This window comes from Leishmania panamensis (assembly GCF_000755165.1).
Source record: "Leishmania panamensis strain MHOM/PA/94/PSC-1 chromosome 13 sequence".
Lineage (NCBI taxonomy): Eukaryota > Euglenozoa > Kinetoplastea > Trypanosomatida > Trypanosomatidae > Leishmania > Leishmania panamensis.
In genome coordinates, this window is record NC_025858.1 from 129661 (window position 1) to 146160 (window position 16500).

Here is a 16500-nt window from a genome sequence, read left to right on the forward strand (position 1 = left end):
CAGGGGCGTTTACCGCCCCAGCTTTCTCTGACGCAGCGCCGTCCAGAACCCGACCGCCAACATCCGCAGCGACGCGCTGGTCTGATTCTCCCGCGTCCTCGGTGCTTGCCCTGCGCGACCACAAGAAGTGATTCGGGGTTGGCAGTGATAGGGGGCCTTTTTGGCTCTCCGACAGATTGGGGATGCCTTCGGATCCGCGAGCCCGGCGGGCGCGCCCCATCGCTTGAAAAGGCCGGCATCATTCGTTTAAGGCGGCGGGGGGAAAATGAAAAAGGGCGGCCGCAGCGGGTCCCCCGCCACCTCCTCCTACGGGAAGCGGAAATACAGAAAACGAGTAGGCCAAACCGCAGCCCCCCATCCCCGCGCAAGAAAAAAACAACCGCAAAATTAGCAGGCGGCGGCAAATCCTTCACACACACACACTTACACACATCAAAAACTGCAGACTTTCGCGCCAGCCGCCAATCCTTTCCAGCAGAAAAACCTGACAATGCGCGGAAAGTTTTCCAAACAATGGGCATGTGTCTCTTTAGCGGAACAGTAATAAAAATAATGTGATGAAAATTTCCTTTTTAAAGAAAACCTAGTCTTTTCCCGGTATGACACTTTCCCACCTCAGAGTATGAAATCATGGCCGCAGATCGTCCTCCAGAAAAAAGAAAAAGGCAAAAGCGTGGTGATCGTTAGGACTTCGGAAAGGCGGGCGATCAACAGCACCCCCAAGCCTCTTTTTTCCCGGTACGCAGCGAGAATGCACGGGGGCAGACCCGTTGCTGCAAAAATATTTTTGTTTGTTCTTGGGGTGCTCTTGCGCGGGAAGCCCCCTTTATTTTCCCGATGTTCCCCAGCCCGCCTATCTTTCCCCACGCTCGTCTTCCGGCTCCCTGCGCATCTCCCCTCCGAGGCCTGGGGCCCCCAAAACACCGCACCAGAGATCCAGACAAAGCCGGCGCTCACATGATATACGCCTTCTGCCAAATCAAGACCTTCGGAGCGCACATTCGGAATATATTGTGGAACATAGCGGTTGCCAAAATATCCCGACAACAGAAGTCTGGCTTCCGAGCCTGCTGCGTCACTGTTGGTTCCCTTGGGTGTGCCTCTCCTCCCGGCAGCTCAGCGCCGGCAGGGCGCCAAGACAGAAGGCCCTGCGGGCTCCGTGCCTGTGCGTTCGGCTCGGGGGCTCGGCGCGGGGGCTCGGGTGCTTTCTGAACCATGGGCGTCCGGGATGACAGTCGCATCCATCCCCTCGACGTGGGCGCCCAGCAAATGCGCGGCGCTGGCCGGCATGTTGCGGGGGTTGTCAGGGAAGCCGCGGCTCGGCTAGACAGGCTGGGGCGGTCTGCTCGCATGAAGGGGGCCCGCTGGAGCATCCGCCCGGCCCTCTCTACTTGGCATTGGCGGGGTGGCGGGCGCTCTGCGGCGCTGGAAAAGAAAACCGAAGGGGGGTCCTTTGGCGCGGGTGCGCTAAAGCAGCTGCGATCACGATGTGCGCCCCGCAGCGCTGTGACGGCACTTCGGCAGTTCTCATGCGGGCATGAGGGTGTCGGCTCCTTCGGGGCACCGCGCGCACACCCTCCTGGTGTGCCGGCGGTTGTTTTGGTTTCGGCGGATCCGCTCGCTGGTGGGCTGCGGGTGGGCCCTCCGGACGGAAAAGGGACGTCGGCACGGGGGCAATGTCTCCCCCGTTTCGCGAAGTTCTCGTGCTTGCAGCGGCGCTGTGTGATGTTCATGCGCTGGTGGGTTCGGTGGCGGGGGGGCTGCGGGGTCCGCCTGGCCGGCCGGCGCGCCGGAAAGCGGACGCGGCTGCCGTTGCAAACGCGCTCTTCTCCGTCATGGCCCCTCCCCTCGGTGCGGGTCCCTCAACAGCGGGGGTGGCGCGTTGCGGCATTTCTGGGCACCAATGCCGGCCCACCCACCCTGTCGCGTGCGCCTCTCGTTTCCGTTTTTCTTTGGCTGCTTTTTGGGTTGTGGCGCGGCGGCGGGGCGGGTAGGCCGGCTCCGGCCGCATGGATGGCGGGCTTGGGCGCACGCCCAAGATGCCAGCCGACGCCCCTGTACGTTTCCCGCCCAGATAAAGGCTTGCAGCCCGCCAGGGTCTGCGTAGTGCCGGGCACGCAGCGCGTATCCGAAGAGTCGGGAGGGGGTGGGCGAGAAGAGCCCGCCAGGCGCACGGCGCGGTTCAACGGCAGGCGGCTCCCCCAGAGGACCTCGATTTGGCCGCGGCGCAGCGGAGGTGTATGCGGGTCGTGTTTTTGCGCGTTCATGAGGATTACCTTCTTATGGTGGGGTTTTGCGCGAAAAAAATCAGCAGTTTCTGTGCTTTACAATGGCAATCTGTAGATTTGATGGGTTTTTGCGGCCGGCTTCGTTTGGAAACGGGTCGGTGGCAGCCCTTTGTTCTTTCCGCTTTTTGACTTTGGCGTATGGAGCCCGTGTCTTAGTGGCGCATGGAAACGTGGAGTGCTTGATGCGACGGGTTCTTTCGCCAAGGGGGGCGTGAGAACAAGGTAAATCGAAAGTCTGGCTTGTCAGTTGTGGTTGGCAATTTGTGGCTGGATGCTGCGGGGGTGTGATGCGGAGTGCGTTGTGTCTCGCTTTCCGGAACCCGAAATCCTTTCAGGAAATTGCTTGGCGTTTGCGGGAGTAGGGGGGGGGGGAGCGGCGTATTAATTCACAAGACATCAGAAGTGCAGAGTTTGTTGTGAAGCATGTCGTGGCGACATGCAGGCTTTTGACAGTCGCGCTACTGCGCCATGGACATTGTACTGGCAGCATGACCAACGTTTGTGCGGTCGCATTGGTCGTGCAGGTGTCCGTTGCGATGATCATGCAGGCGGCGCTTAGAAAGAAGGGGTGCATGTTGCGATGCCGAACTAAAGTGGCTGACTTTTGTGTTTCCATTAACTTCGATCTTGCCTTCAGCTGTGAAGTTTGGGTGATAGTGAAACGAGTGCAGCCAAGATTTTATGAATGGTGCCTGTTAGAGAATTGGGGAAATGGGGCCTTTTTAAAAGCGGCATAACAGTGTTAAAAACGTTTAGCTTTAAGTGCTACTTTTTTGTGACGTGGAAAGGTTTTGTAGTCATGTGAGTGGAAACACACATAAAGTATCAAGATGGCTATGAGGCAAGAGCATGCTCTCTGGCTGGGAAAGTCTTCTTGCAGTCGAAATGAAAGCTTTTCTCGATGTGTTGCCCGAGTTAAGTGCAGCTTTTCTTGCTGGATTTTTCCACTGCAGCCGAATTCGTCATGAGAAATATGAAAAATGCATTGAGTTTAGTAGACCTCTGTGTTTAATCATCTCTGTTCCTTCCAATCGACATTAAAAATGTTTCTCTACTGGTCCCTCAGCTCTCAGCTGCGCTTGCAGAAGCATGGTTTCCGGACTCGTCGAATTCGAAATACTGAGGGGAAAAAACTACCCTCAGACAGAAGACGATCCAAATCCCTGCACAACCCAGGTCACGGTCGCAGTAGTTGGCGCGTTGTCAGGTGCTATTCTCTCGGCTGTGCAGTTATCATCTATTCAGCAAAACTCGAATGCCCCATTTTACAACGACAAATTGAATTTCAAGCTGGAAGAGGCATCTGAAAATGTATGTTTTTCCATAACAGTGAGCGAACACTCTCGCAGAAAGATGCCGTTTGTTCTTTTTTATGGCAAGCAGCTCATAGAGCTATCCAAGCTAAAATCAAAGCAGCGATTCGTGATTCCGCTGTTCCCCGAAGAAGAGAATAATCGGCAAATCGAAATTGGTGCAGAGCCGTTGGTGCTTGAAAAAAGTAGGACAGAACCATTATTGAGCGTGAGTATCCAGTTTACCAAAGATAAAATTTTAGACACAGTGGATCCGTATTCTGACGTCGATATCTCAGGCAAGGACTTATCCCTTGACGGCAGCAATCAACTCGTTCCAGAGGGAAATCAATACGTATGGCTAAGACTGAAAAGTGACAAAAAATGGACGAATTCTTACCAATGTGAGCTTTTGGTTGTTTGGCGGTCTCGTGCTCCTCTCGAAGCGGAGCCTCAAGGAAACACGAAGCCTCGAAAAGGCACTACTGGAGGGATGGGTGGGGTTGCAGGAGAAGTGGATTCGGCACGAACACTGGGCGACATCATCACCAAAAAATGGTGCTGCCACCGCACGCACCAGGTCCTTACGCGAATATGCCTTACTGCAGAGAAGTACGGAAAAAAAATAACCGATCTCACATTCACCCCGAGGGAGGAGATAGAGTTTCGCACCAACAAGAAAGAGCGCTGTGTGTTGCTCGAGCGAATTTGCGAAGAGAAGCTGAAATATGCTGGTAGCAACCGTCTTCAAGACTGGCTCAACAGAATATGGATTCTTTTTGTGACTGGTGTCGACAACGATCCTGCAGGGCCTCGAACTTTGAGTTACGAGGTGCGAAAGGCTGTTCATGACGCCCAATTTACAGAAGAGGACGCAATTATTCTGCAAGCATGCCTTTTGTTTTCCTTTATTCCATCTCTCAAGTACGAAGTGTGTCAAGCACTTTCCGAGTCTGATTATCAAGTCTCTCCGTCGGAAAAAAGGAGAGAGCTGACTGGGTTTGAAGCTTCCCAGTGTATGGTAACACCGTCACAGAGGTTGTTCACTCATGTTTTTATTTTTTTTGTTGGGCCACTTCTTGACACGTTAACCGAAGCGGAAATCGTTAAGGCTGCAGCTGAGTTCAAGCCTGCCATATGGGATGCGCAACAGCGCATTGCTGAAGGTGCAAAGAGCACAATTGGTCACCACAGAAGGAACAACGACGGGTCGATTGTAAAAGGCAATGGTATTCGTATCGATCACTTGGACAAGCTCGGCCATCGCAAGCAAACGCCGAGATTTGTTTGACGAAGGGTTGAGTTTATTGAACGGAAAATATATTGGGGTTGAAAACCATTTCTTTCCACTCCTTTTTGTGAGGCGGCAGATGTACAACAATAATGAATCAATAAAATTACCATTTTCATTTGTTTTGCTTTTAGGGCTTGAATCCAAGGTCAAATTATATAGCAGGTATAGTATGACAAGCTATGCTAACACGAAAAGCTATTTTCCTGTCTTTACGTGTGCCACAAGGTCAAAAAAAAAGTGACTGTAGCATGCAAAATCACTTTTTTGAAATTTCTGTTTTTTTTTTTCCATGTGCGCTTTTGTTGCCTAATGATGCCGGTCACCTCACTCTGCTATCAGGGCTCAGTACCCACTCTTTGTGAGGAAGCCAAGGACCTGCAGTCTGCTGTCATGTATAGCTGCGGACTCGATATCAGAGGACAAGGTTGGGGTGGCGCAGTGCCGGAGATATGAGTGGCCATGATCAGGTTTGGAGCGACCCACTACGAATTGTGTCGACGATTCAGAAAATATACGGATCCACTCACTCTTTTTTGTCTGTAGTACGTAGTGGTGGTCTTGAGCGCATTTCTGGACCTCTCCTGCGCTATATGCAATGGAATTGTGATGGGCTGAACGGCACCAAACGGTGTTGGCTAGCCCGGCTCCTTGACATAATTGTGGTGTAGCAGAGGTGGGTGAACTGCGTTTGTGTGGGTATAGTTGCTGACTTGTTCGTGTTAGAATGACAAGTTTGGAAAAAGAAAGTTGCTACAATTTTTCTCTTTGCTGATCATTTCTTTGATGTAAATTACCCTTCTCGAAACCACCAAAAGAAAACATTGTAGTGGGATCAGAAAACATACAATCTTAGTGAAAAAGCGGAGCAGAAGGGGCTGTGGTAATGGAATGGATTAGTTCTTGGAATATAAGGGAAGGGACTGATCGCAGAACTGTATCGCGGCACCTAATTTAATTACCGCTATCAGAGCAAGCAGCCGCATTTTATTTCGGAAACTACCAGCTACTGATTATTCATACTCTTAATTTTACATTGCACTCTCCAACTATAACGTTTTTTCTCTTTCATGAAAGATAGAAAATTACTCTATGCAAGAATACCAAAGACTTATGCTGCAGGTTTGCGCGGCTCTTTCTCCCTCTTTTTTTTTCTTATCACCGCTCCTGCGTTGAGCAATGCTATCAGCTACAAACACCTCTGGGCTCATCCTGATTGTAACCGGTTTTGTCTTGCTGCTGAGCAGCTTGGTGTCAGGTGTTTGCGTTGGTGTGACGAGATGTGGCGGAACAATTCTGATTGACAGTCTGTATCTTCTTGACCCTGTCTAGTACATTACACCTTTTCACAGACGGATAGAGAGGTTCAGTAAGGGTTCTCTCACCTTTGAGAAACGAGTTGTTTCTACACGACTCAAGGAACAGATACTGATAGAGTCTGGTACAGACCTCAATGCTGTGACTGTGTTTAAGATTGTGCCGGCGACTGGCACAATCAACGCTGCTTCGGGTCCATCGAGTGACAACGAGCTGTGTTGTGTCTATCTCAACCATTTGGCTGGCGCCATGGATGGAGTTATCTCTTGTGGCGCGCGCCTCACTTTTCTCAGCACGGACCTTGCAGACAGTGAGGCGTGCCCTTCGGTTTTGAGTGTCTTTCTGCAGCCGCATCAGGGAGATCCGACTTGGGTTCACTTTACTGGGAACAAGCATGCATACTCGAACTCGATCACATTGGTCAGCACCTCTGACGTTACGTTGCCGGTGACACTCACTTTCAGCTCTGAGTGCGCAATCCAGTTGATTCTCCTCTTAGATCGGTATGGCACAATTAACCGATGGTTCGTATGGATTCCAGCGACTGTCTACGCGGGTGTGGTGGTGGCTGTACTTCTTACTGTCATCCTGCTTCGTTCACGACTTCCCGTGCACTTCACCGGGGTTTGCTTGTTTTTGTTCTTTTCTAGTTTTTTTTTTTGGCTCTTGCATTGGTCTTGTTGTCGAGCTGCTTCAGTGGCAGGGCGCGGTGGGAAGGATGCATCCTTTCCCGTACTCTATCACGCTTTACTGTTGTCTTTGCCTGCTGTATGCACTGCTGTTTGTGCCTGTTCTGTACCGCCAAGGAAACAACTCAGTTCTCCTTATGGGGTAACTCGACTCCTCATTTTTGGCCTCAACTGTGCCCCGTGCGTCAGCTGTTGGATAATGGGTTACGTGGTTTTGGGTTCTTCGGCAATACTTCAGTATCTGAACGCCAATTTTATTCTTACCTACTACTATGCCTACGTCTCAGTGTACCTGCGACGTGCAGTGAAGGAAACGTCGTCCTTGCCCATATTTTCGAACACTTTCGTGTATCTCTGGTGCGCACCTGTCACACTGTTTGCTTGTTGTACACTGATGTACTACGAACTGTATCTGCTTACTGACCGCAACGTTAAGCGCGATGCTGTGGCGGTTCGCATGCAGGATGTCGTTCGTCTCTATAACGCCCAGATGTCATTTCCGCTTTTTTTTTTTTTCAGAATGTATATGGGGTCGCCCTTCTAGCAACCGCGTGTGCTTATCACATACCCTTTGTAACGCTTCTTTTTGTGGCTCTTCTCTGGATCGTGCACATAATTTACGTGGTTGAGCAATACATGAGAGAGTGGGCACACTGGCACCGGCGCGGCAGCTCTTTGGGGCTCTGTGGTTGCATCTCTCTCTCTCTCTCTGCCACCATGACGGCAATCCTTTCCTCGGGTTGCGAAGCGAAGGGGCCGCGGTCTGCCTCGCGGAATGCGTCGTGAAGTGCCGGTTTTTCTCTGCGCGGCGTGCGACGAGCTTCTCAACCGAGTCAGTACGAGAGAAGTATAGCCGCATATCAAACAGAAGGGACACTTTTCACCCCTTTAACGGAGAGCGATACCAGCGAAGTGACTTTCTCGCCTCCTCCGCCTTCTCATCTTTTAAGCGGTAATCATGGGTCGACGTCCCAACAGCGTCCCGCAATTGACCTTGCAGAGCTAGGTACCTCGTCTACGCAACATGCCAGCGATGGTCTGGTGTTCTGGCCGAGCAGCATGGAGCGGTTGCGTCTATGCATGTCATCTCGGAGCGTTGTCGTGGTACCGTGATGGGGCCTGCTTGCGTGCTTGCGCTACGATGCGCAGGTTCGTTTACGCTTTTGTTTTGGCATTTTCACCATCTCAGTTTTATGCGTAGACTTTTTTTGTTCCCGCTCTCCTATAGCCGTTATGTGTTGGCATGAAAAAAATGAATGGAGGTCGTGGACACAAACGTGCATTCTTGTGCACAGTGCGGAGATGGAAAAGGATCCTCCCCCTGTTTGAACCCTTTCGCCCTCAAGTCAAACATGTGAAGCACGGGTGAGGTTCTGAAATGCGATGCAACTTCGCCTTCACCCCGAAGTCCCCGCTAGCCCTCTAAACAATAATAGAACAGATCACCGCATCATCGTTCAAATCCACCACTTCTCTGCACGACTCTCTCTTTTCCTTTTGTTTCCATAAAAATGATTTGCACTCTTTTCTCTCACTCGCTATGCACACCCGCCAGCCATATATGGCTAAAAGGAAACGCACATCAGAGAGAAGAGGAGGTAGCAAATATAGCAGGATCTCAAGGCGTCATTGACACGCCTTGTACCACGGTGCTTGACGGCGTATCTGCGTGCGTACGTTGTAAGATGCACCTGTGCACTCAGTACGAAATTTTCCTCTTGCACCAGTCATTTGCCGTGACTTGGCGTTAGAGGTGCAGCTTCTTGTCATACTTCACAGACGTCGATGTGGTCGAGCTTTCTGGATCAAATCCAACAGCGGATTGGAGATGCTGTGGATCTCCTCGGCGATGAGGAGGAGGAGGAGGGTGTCCAGCGGGAGGATGAAAAATGTGCTATCGTAGCCATCTCTGATCCTGACTTCAAGGATTCTGTGCTGCCTCAGCAGCGGATGAGAGAGAAGCCTGTTTCCTCATTCAAAAATTCAGACACTGAAGCTTGTGCGGGAGCATGGGAAGATGACAAGCTGGTAGTCCCATCCGCACCCCCAGAACCCTGCTTGCGTGGATCCCCACCGGCGGCAACTGTGCCGCCAGCACCTCCGACGCTGTCTTCGTCACCGTCCACACCTGGCTTACCAGTGGTCACCCTGCCACCTAAGCCCGCGATGCTGTCTGACCCGACAGACGTAATACCCTCTGCCACCGCATCACTCCCGTTGGCGCCAACTTCAAGAGAAACAGGGCAGCAACACCCCCATGCTGTTCCTAGCGACACCACTCCCTCGATGACAGGGTCGCCGCTGAAACTACAAGAGGTCGAGGTCACAATACGGCCTGAAGAGCTCGCAGCTCCACCTCCGATAAGCACGCTGTCGACCAAGTCACCATCACTAGAGGGCGCTGAGGTTCAGCATTCCGTCTTGCCTAATGCAGAGGATACTACTGCTGTGGCTTCTGACACGGCTTCAGTGTCTTTGACTGGCAATCGCGTTCCATCCACGTCGTTTATTCCGCCTCTCCGGTTGCCTGCTACAACCGAACCTTCGTCCCCACCTTCGGTGGTGACGGAGTCGTTTAACGACGTAGGGCAGCTGCTTCGATTTCAACAACAACTGGCAGAGGAAATGGATAATGTGGTTAGGTTGCAGAGCCAGAACGCATCCTTGAAGGACCACGTCTCTGCACTTGAAGAGAAGCTGGCAAACGCCACAGCCTCCCTTACACACAATGCAGATAGTGAGCAACAGGTATCACTGCTGATCGAGAGGCTCGGAAAGGAGAAGGAGCGATACAAGTCGGTAGTAGAGAAGCGAGACCAGCTGAAAGAACACGTTCAGGATCTTGAAGAAGAGCTAGAAGAGTATCGTGCTCGGGAAGAGGCCTGGGTAAGTGGACAGGAGCGGCAGCAAGAAAACGAGATCACTGCGCAACAACGCATTGCCCAGCTCGAGAGTGACACACGCTCTTGCAACACTATCGTTGACAACCTCAGGACCCAACTTAGGGAAGCGAAACACCTAAATGGTGTCCTGCAAAACCAGATGGAGGAACTGAAGCTGAGCTACTCCGCCCAGCTATATACCGCAAAGGAGTCGAGCTCCGACACCGTCGATCAGCTTCGCCAAGAGGTGGAGCAGCTTCGCAGCTCTTTGCAGAATCTGTCGACAGAGTACGACACACGAACGGCAGATCTAGAGCGTGAGGTGCAGAATGCAAACATGCGCGCTTGTCAAGCAGAGGCCCGCCTGAGTGAGATGGCGTTGGGGTCTGTCAACACATTGCAGGATCTCCGCCGTGAACTCGAGGATTCCCAGCGCAGCAGTGCCACCTGGAAGGCGGAGGTGCAGAGGACGCGCAATGAGTACACGGAGCTGCTCGACCAGTACGCGTCACTGAAGCGATCTCGGGCGGCAGCGGAGGCTGATTTGCGCGACCGACTCAGCCACGAGTGTAAGACGGTGGCTACTCTGCTGGGAGACATCCGTGAGTGGGAGGATCGATATCTGGCGCTGCAGGAATCCTTGGGCACCACGCAGACGGAGATAGAGGATCAGCGAAAGACGATCATGCAGCTAGAATCCACAGTTCAAAAGCTGAGGGCATCCAGGATTGACGTCCTGGGCCACTCTCAGAGCGAAGCCCTCGTGAGTACGAACGTGCCTCCCGTGAAGGCTCCGTTCTCGGAGCCTTCGCTGCCCAGATCACCTTTGAGCGGGTCACTGAGAGGACGGGTCACGTCAACTCTCCCACTGAACCCCTTCATGCACATGGAGCGGTCCGCCTGGAGTGATTCGAAGGACGGGAAAACACGCGAGCGACTGGAGCAGGAGGTGTTGCGGCAGTCCGCTGAGCTGGAGCGCTTGCGGGCCGCGGCCGTTGATGCCGAAGTCTGGAAGGCAAAACACGATCACTTACAAGAGGAGCACGACCTACTGCTTCAGCTGTATGGACAGCTCGAGGAAGATGTCAGTGCGTTGAGGAGGAACGGTGCCGGCACTTTCTCTGTCGGTGCTGCAGTTGCTTCTTCTGTCTCCGGCTCTGTATCCGCTGCTGCTGCGCCGTAGCGTGCTGCACTGAAGAGGTGGAAGGGGAATGTAGGGTGAGGGGGCAGAGAAGATGATTATGAAGAAAGACTGTGCGGTGAAAAGTGGAAACTGCATTGCACCAGCGCATCGTGAGACGGTTGCTAGGTCCAGCTGCTCACGTACCCCAGACGTCACACGAGAGCGACAGTCTTTTCATTTTCCTTTCTCTTCCTGGGCTGCCTTTTCATCTTGCGTCATCCTTCCCCCTTTGTCCCACCCCCTCCTCACTTAACACTTGCCTATGTGCGTTACTTCACGCACGTGTTCGACGTTTCGACTGCGACATATCATTTACATTGGGATAGGGAGAAAGGGGAGGGAGGGGCAGAGTTTTTTTTTAATGGCGCTGATTCAGCGCCTCTGGGCACCCTGTCAGGTACAGAGTGCTCCTCCGCCCCTTGCGTGGCTTCTCGCCGCGTCATTATCTCGTCGTTTGCTGAGCATGTTCACAACGCTGAGAGCAACAACAGCAATCGTACAGCTCTGTGGACCATGCCCAAGGAGTCACAATCGAGTGGTTCAGACATGTGCTTTGCCCTGCCGCACAGCGCGTATGTAATCATACCAGTCGTTGTGAAAAAGAAAATGGAATCCTCGGTGGTGCCGTTGGCGGTACTCTCTGGGGTTTTGCTTTCGCCTTATTCCCCCCTCCCCCGCGCTGTCTTTTTTTACCGCGTCTTGCTGTTCTGTTTGTACTGTGTCTTGTCTCCCTCCCCTCCCCTCCCCCCTCGTGCGTCAAGGTCTCAAGTAGTGATGGTTGACGGTAGCGGTGGTAGCTTCGATGCCCTTGGTGCATTCCTCATCCTTGGCTATTCCTCGGCGTTGTTCTTCTCGCACACCCAACCCTCTCTTCTTACCCCTGCTCCTCTGGGGCGGCGTTGTCTCCACGTCTCCTCTGCCTCTCCCTCGCTTTTGACCCACCATACCGCTTGAAGGAAGAGTCGCGCGCCCTTCTGTGTAAAGGAGCCCTATGTGGATAAACGCACACTCACAGCTGCGCTAATACTCTGCTACTTGACAGTACTCCGAGCCACAGCAAGGGAAAAGACGCAGACAGGAGAAAAAACCAGTCACACGAAGGTACGCACCAAGGCAGCCATCACGGGGTTCGACTTCACCTCTTCGCGGGTGACCTCTCCGGTCCACTCCTTCTGCAGTGCTTCCCCCCTTCGCTTTCAGATACACTTCTTTCTCCATTGTTTCCCCGTTCTACCTGTGCTCAGTTGCTTCAGTGGAGTCTCTAGTAACGCTCTCTGTCACCCCGTCTCTGACGGGGGATTCTAGGACGAGGGTGGCGCTGGCTTGTGTGGCGGCCGCGGCTGTGGTGGCGGGTCTCTTGCTCCTTTCAGTCCTCACGCGCGCAAAGTGGAGGTACTGGCGACCTCGACTTGGTCAAGAGTTGGGAGTGGCAACTATGCCACCCGCGGCAGCTCCATCGCCCACGCCAACGAAGCTGTACGTTCGGAATCGAAAGGGAATTTCCGGAACCCACAGATGTACTCCAAACGGCACGCGCGCCTCCGCTGCGGACGAGGTGACTATGTTGACGGCCCCACAGTTTGCGAAGTCTACAAAGAACATCCAAAGCACAGCACGGCAGCAGGAGGAGCAACTCAGTGATTTATTTGTGCTGATTCGGCACGGTGAGCGGCAGGATCACGTTGATCGCACGTGGAAAGGCAACACGCTTCTCCCTTTCTACGACCCGCCTCTGTCAAACGCTGGCCGGAAGCAGAGCTTTGAGACGGCGCTCAAGTACTTCGCACTCCGGCAAGAGCGGAAGGTGGAGCGGCGCATCCGCGGCATGTTCACGCTCTTTCTCGTCTCCCCATTTCACCGCTGTGTCGAGACGGCAGCGGTTATAAACGTCATTGCGTTTGAAGGAAGGCTACCAATGTACGTGGAGCCCCTCTTGGCGGATTGGCAGCAGCCGAAGGTCTTTCGCACCGTCCCTGTACTGGGAGGCTCGTACATGACGAGCGGGGCGCGCAGCGTGCCCGGAGCAGAAGGCGATCGGCTCCTTTTTCGACCACAAGTGGAAGCGCTTCGCACGACACTGATCCCATTCCTGAAAACGCGCGCAGCGGAGGAAACCGAGCTTCTCGCCGAGTACAATATCGGCGCTGAGGCGGCGAGCGGATGGGCCACGTTGGCGGAGGAGTGGCTGAGGACGCACACCGCGCTTCCCGTCTGGACGTGCGCCGCGACGGCGAGTACCATTGAGGCAAAGGTTGCCTCGCAGCCCGACACCGCCGGTGAGGTGCGTGCGACAAGCCGAAGGTCTGCCAAGAGCTGCCATCCTTCTCCACCAGATACCTTGAATAAGGGGTATCGCGGCTGCGGCGTGGCGCACCCTGAGGGCAAGTCTGACCTGGTCCGCCGCTGCGAGCAGCTGATGGGCACGCACTTCCTCCGGCGTGCCGGTGCAGAGTCGGATGCTATGGTCCCTTTGGCAATCCAGACAGCCGTTGCCGCGGAGCGAAGGACGCGTTTGCCCAAGTACTTTCAGATTTGGGCAGAGCGAACAGTGGAGAGCCGCGAGTCTGCCGGGCCACCGGCGCTGTTGCCGCCGATGCATGTCATGGCCATCACCCACGCCGACGTCGTGTCCACGCTCTTGGAGGTGTGCTGCCCCAAGTATCACGACAAAGGTGCTGGCTATTCGGTGCCGTACTGCAGCGTCACGACGCTTCAGCGACACAACAACTACTACCGCATCCCAACCGAAGAGGAGAGGCAACGACGAGAAGCGAGTGCCAAGACCATTGCACCCGCCCAGAAGCACGGAAAGTACTACGCGAAGAAGAAATTCAACATGCTACCATCCAATAATCAGCTGATGACTCCGAGTCTAGCAAGACCACCCTCGCCGTTGCCTGTGGAGTGGAATGTGGAGGCGGTCGGCTCCACCGACCTTCTCCGCACTCGCATCATGATTCAGTACACCAAATAGAGGAGATCGCGTGTGCTGGAGGGCGTCAGCGCACGCGTGCCGAGGCGCTTGAAGTCACGTACCCATGCAGTCGTGCTTTGTTTCATCAGCACCATGAAATGCATCTGTGCAGATGCGTGGGACCGCAGCTGCACTCAGGCGGATATACTTGCTTTCTTCCTCACTCTTCCGTGTACCAGTGCGTGCGTGTTTTTTCCTCCGCTTGTGCGCTTCGTCTCAATACTGCACGGGAAAAACGAACAAACGAAACGAGAAAAAGTGCTGCGATCAGTGCGGCACACCCACACACCCACGCTGGGCCGAGGCCAATTGCACGTGTTGTACCACTCTTTTCTCAGCACGAGCACCAGGAGGAGAGGAGAAGCCTGCGCTTGCAAACGACCTCGCTTCCCTCAGCTCGTGTGACCTGAAGGACTGCAACTAGGGAGGGTGGAGTGGGAGGGGGCGGCATTGCGAGACTTGTGCGTCCATCTATCTGAAGGAGCTTGAGTTGTTGTGTCTCAGCGACGAGAGACAGTATGGATCAATTCGGAGAGTCGAGAAGACGAGGGAGAAGAGAAGTGCAAACGCAACAACAACAATTGCGTGCTCGTCTCTTATCATTCACCTCTCTCCCTTTCGTCGACTCATCGTCCAGTCGTGGATCTCCTTCTCTCACCAGCTGCCCTGTCCTAGTCCGGTATGCTTTGTTCTTCCTCTCAAGCTTCCTTTCATGTCCCACTCTACTCTGCGCACACCACGCTAGCTCTCTTTCTCAGGCCAGCTTTCAGCTGTTTTTGATTTTATCAAACCATTGGCTAAAAAACAGCGATCTTTACTCCCTCAAGGGGGTATCAGGCGGAAACAACAACAGCAACAGTAGTTACGCAGTGTTCTTTCCCTTCCGCTTTGGCCTCCTGTTACGCCTACCGTCTCTGCTCCTACAAACACCATCGAAAAGGGACGAGTAAAGGAACATAACGAAGTGTGGTGTTACAGAGGCCTTTAAACGTGCCATCATACGTACACGTGTGTGTAATACGAGGAGACGTTGAGGCGACATACAAAACTCATCACTACAAAAGAAGTGCCCTCTCTTTTTCTCTCATCTTTTTCTTTCTGGGCTGCGGGAACGCAGGGCTTCTTCATTGCGAATTCGCGAGCCATCGTTCGCCCTTCCTCTCTTGTTTGCCATCTTCTCTCTCTTTTTTTGGTGTCCGCACTGTCGGTAGCCTACGACGTCATTCCTTCAAGCGAAACGTACACGCACGCGCGCACACAAAAGGGCGTTGGCGCACCACTGCTGACAGAGCGGACTATTTGCGTACACTTTTGTTGTTTCTCCCTCGCACGTCTCCCTTCTCTTTCTGCCCCGTTTCTCTGGAGCTCAGGGCTCCCCTGTCGATCCCCCCTTCCCTCTCCTCTGTTACTTCGCATCGGTGCACTTTTGTTGTTGTTGTTGTTGCCTCTTCTGTTCCTGCCGCCTTCTCCCTTGTGAGTAGTGAAGGAGAAGAAAAAAGGGAAGGTCGACTCCTGCCTGTATCTGCGTCGCTCGCTTGCATTTGTGTTTCTATTTTGCTCTTTGGGGTTTTATCTCGCGTGGCATCGGGGCTGCGGTGGGGCCGCGGGGGGCGATGCGCTCGTCGGGTCCTCCCGGAAAGCCGCCGTGGGGCGGAGGTCACGGCCCATGGAGTACCAATAACGGCAACACCACCAACGCTAGCGTTCAGCCATCTTTTCATGACCGGAGTACCAGAAGAGGTCCCAGCGGAAAGGTCAACACCAGCAACAGTAGCAACAACAACCAACCCGCAAAGCAGGACTATGCTCAAGTCAGCACCGCGGAGCAGAGCATCCAAAAGGCAAATCCCGTGGGGAGTTTAGCGGATCGAAGGCCTCTTGATCTGCAGGCCCGTGACGCGGAGAGCTTTTATGGGAAGCAGCCAACCGCAAGCCTCCGCTCGCAATACGGAAATCGTGGCCACGCCAACGCTGGCGGTGGCAGCGACGGCGGTGCAGGCATTGTTGGGACCAGTGCAGCGATTGATGCCACGCTGAAGCGCCTGACAGTGCTTCTCAACCGAAAGTACTTCAATCCGAAACAGCAGCAAGGGCTCTCGCATCAGCAAAACTCCATGACTCAAGGCCACCTGGCAGAGTACATTTTCACGGGTGGCGTGCAGACGAATAGCTTCGTGTCGGAGTGCATGCAGGCGCAGAGGCCCGTGGCTCTGCTCACCCACTCCGGCGAGCCGCTGTCGCCCCGTGGGGATCGAGTCGGTGGATCTGGCCGCTCGGCGTACCAGGAGCAGCGTAAGATTTCGTTAGATATGCTACTCTCCAGCGTTGACGACATCGTGTCACAGGTGTACGTGAACTTTGACGAGGATCTCACCAAGTTGCTGCTCAACGCACTCGATCGCGTTACGGCCTGCGAGACCCTGGATCAGAAGGAGCGAGCAAAGGTGCGTGTTATCGATGAGCTGCTCGAGGTTCTTGGAGACAGTCACTACGACCTGCTGCAGTGCATAATGTACCGCCCTCGCGAAGTCTTCCTCCGACTCTTGGAGGAGTTCTGCACCTTGGAGGATGCCGGGGATGCGGG

General features: G+C 53.8%; 4 protein-coding genes and 1 pseudogene across 4 annotated transcripts in view, besides 1 other annotated feature; all 5 read left to right on the forward strand.

Moving 5' to 3' along the window:
• The first annotated feature begins 1802 nt into the window (after nucleotides 1–1802).
• Nucleotides 1803–2252: a repeat region.
• A 1125-nt stretch (nucleotides 2253–3377) lies between these two features.
• Nucleotides 3378–4871, forward strand: LPMP_130350 (hypothetical protein; the record flags this gene model as incomplete). Its single annotated transcript, XM_010698816.1, has 1 exon — nucleotides 3378–4871. The coding sequence occupies one exon, from the start codon at nucleotides 3378–3380 to the stop codon at nucleotides 4869–4871; it is 1494 nt and encodes a 497-aa protein (XP_010697118.1).
• A 1566-nt stretch (nucleotides 4872–6437) lies between these two features.
• On the forward strand, nucleotides 6438–7990 carry LPMP_130360 (annotated as a pseudogene).
• A 1512-nt stretch (nucleotides 7991–9502) lies between these two features.
• LPMP_130370 (hypothetical protein) lies at nucleotides 9503–10942 on the forward strand (the record flags this gene model as incomplete). The annotated part of the gene is made up of 1 exon (XM_010698817.1): nucleotides 9503–10942. The coding sequence occupies one exon, from the start codon at nucleotides 9503–9505 to the stop codon at nucleotides 10940–10942; it is 1440 nt and encodes a 479-aa protein (XP_010697119.1).
• Nucleotides 10943–12503: 1561 nt separating this feature from the next.
• Nucleotides 12504–13916, forward strand: LPMP_130380 (histidine phosphatase, putative; the record flags this gene model as incomplete). Its single annotated transcript, XM_010698818.1, has 1 exon — nucleotides 12504–13916. The coding sequence occupies one exon, from the start codon at nucleotides 12504–12506 to the stop codon at nucleotides 13914–13916; it is 1413 nt and encodes a 470-aa protein (XP_010697120.1).
• A 2114-nt stretch (nucleotides 13917–16030) lies between these two features.
• LPMP_130390 (RNA helicase, putative) overlaps nucleotides 16031–16500 on the forward strand; it is a gene marked incomplete at both ends in the record, with an annotated part of 5961 nt that continues 5491 nt past the window's right edge. Inside the window, one exon of the mRNA XM_010698819.1 lies at nucleotides 16031–16500. This exon is cut by the window's right edge and continues 5491 nt beyond it. Coding sequence (XP_010697121.1) covers nucleotides 16031–16500 — 470 coding nt within the window.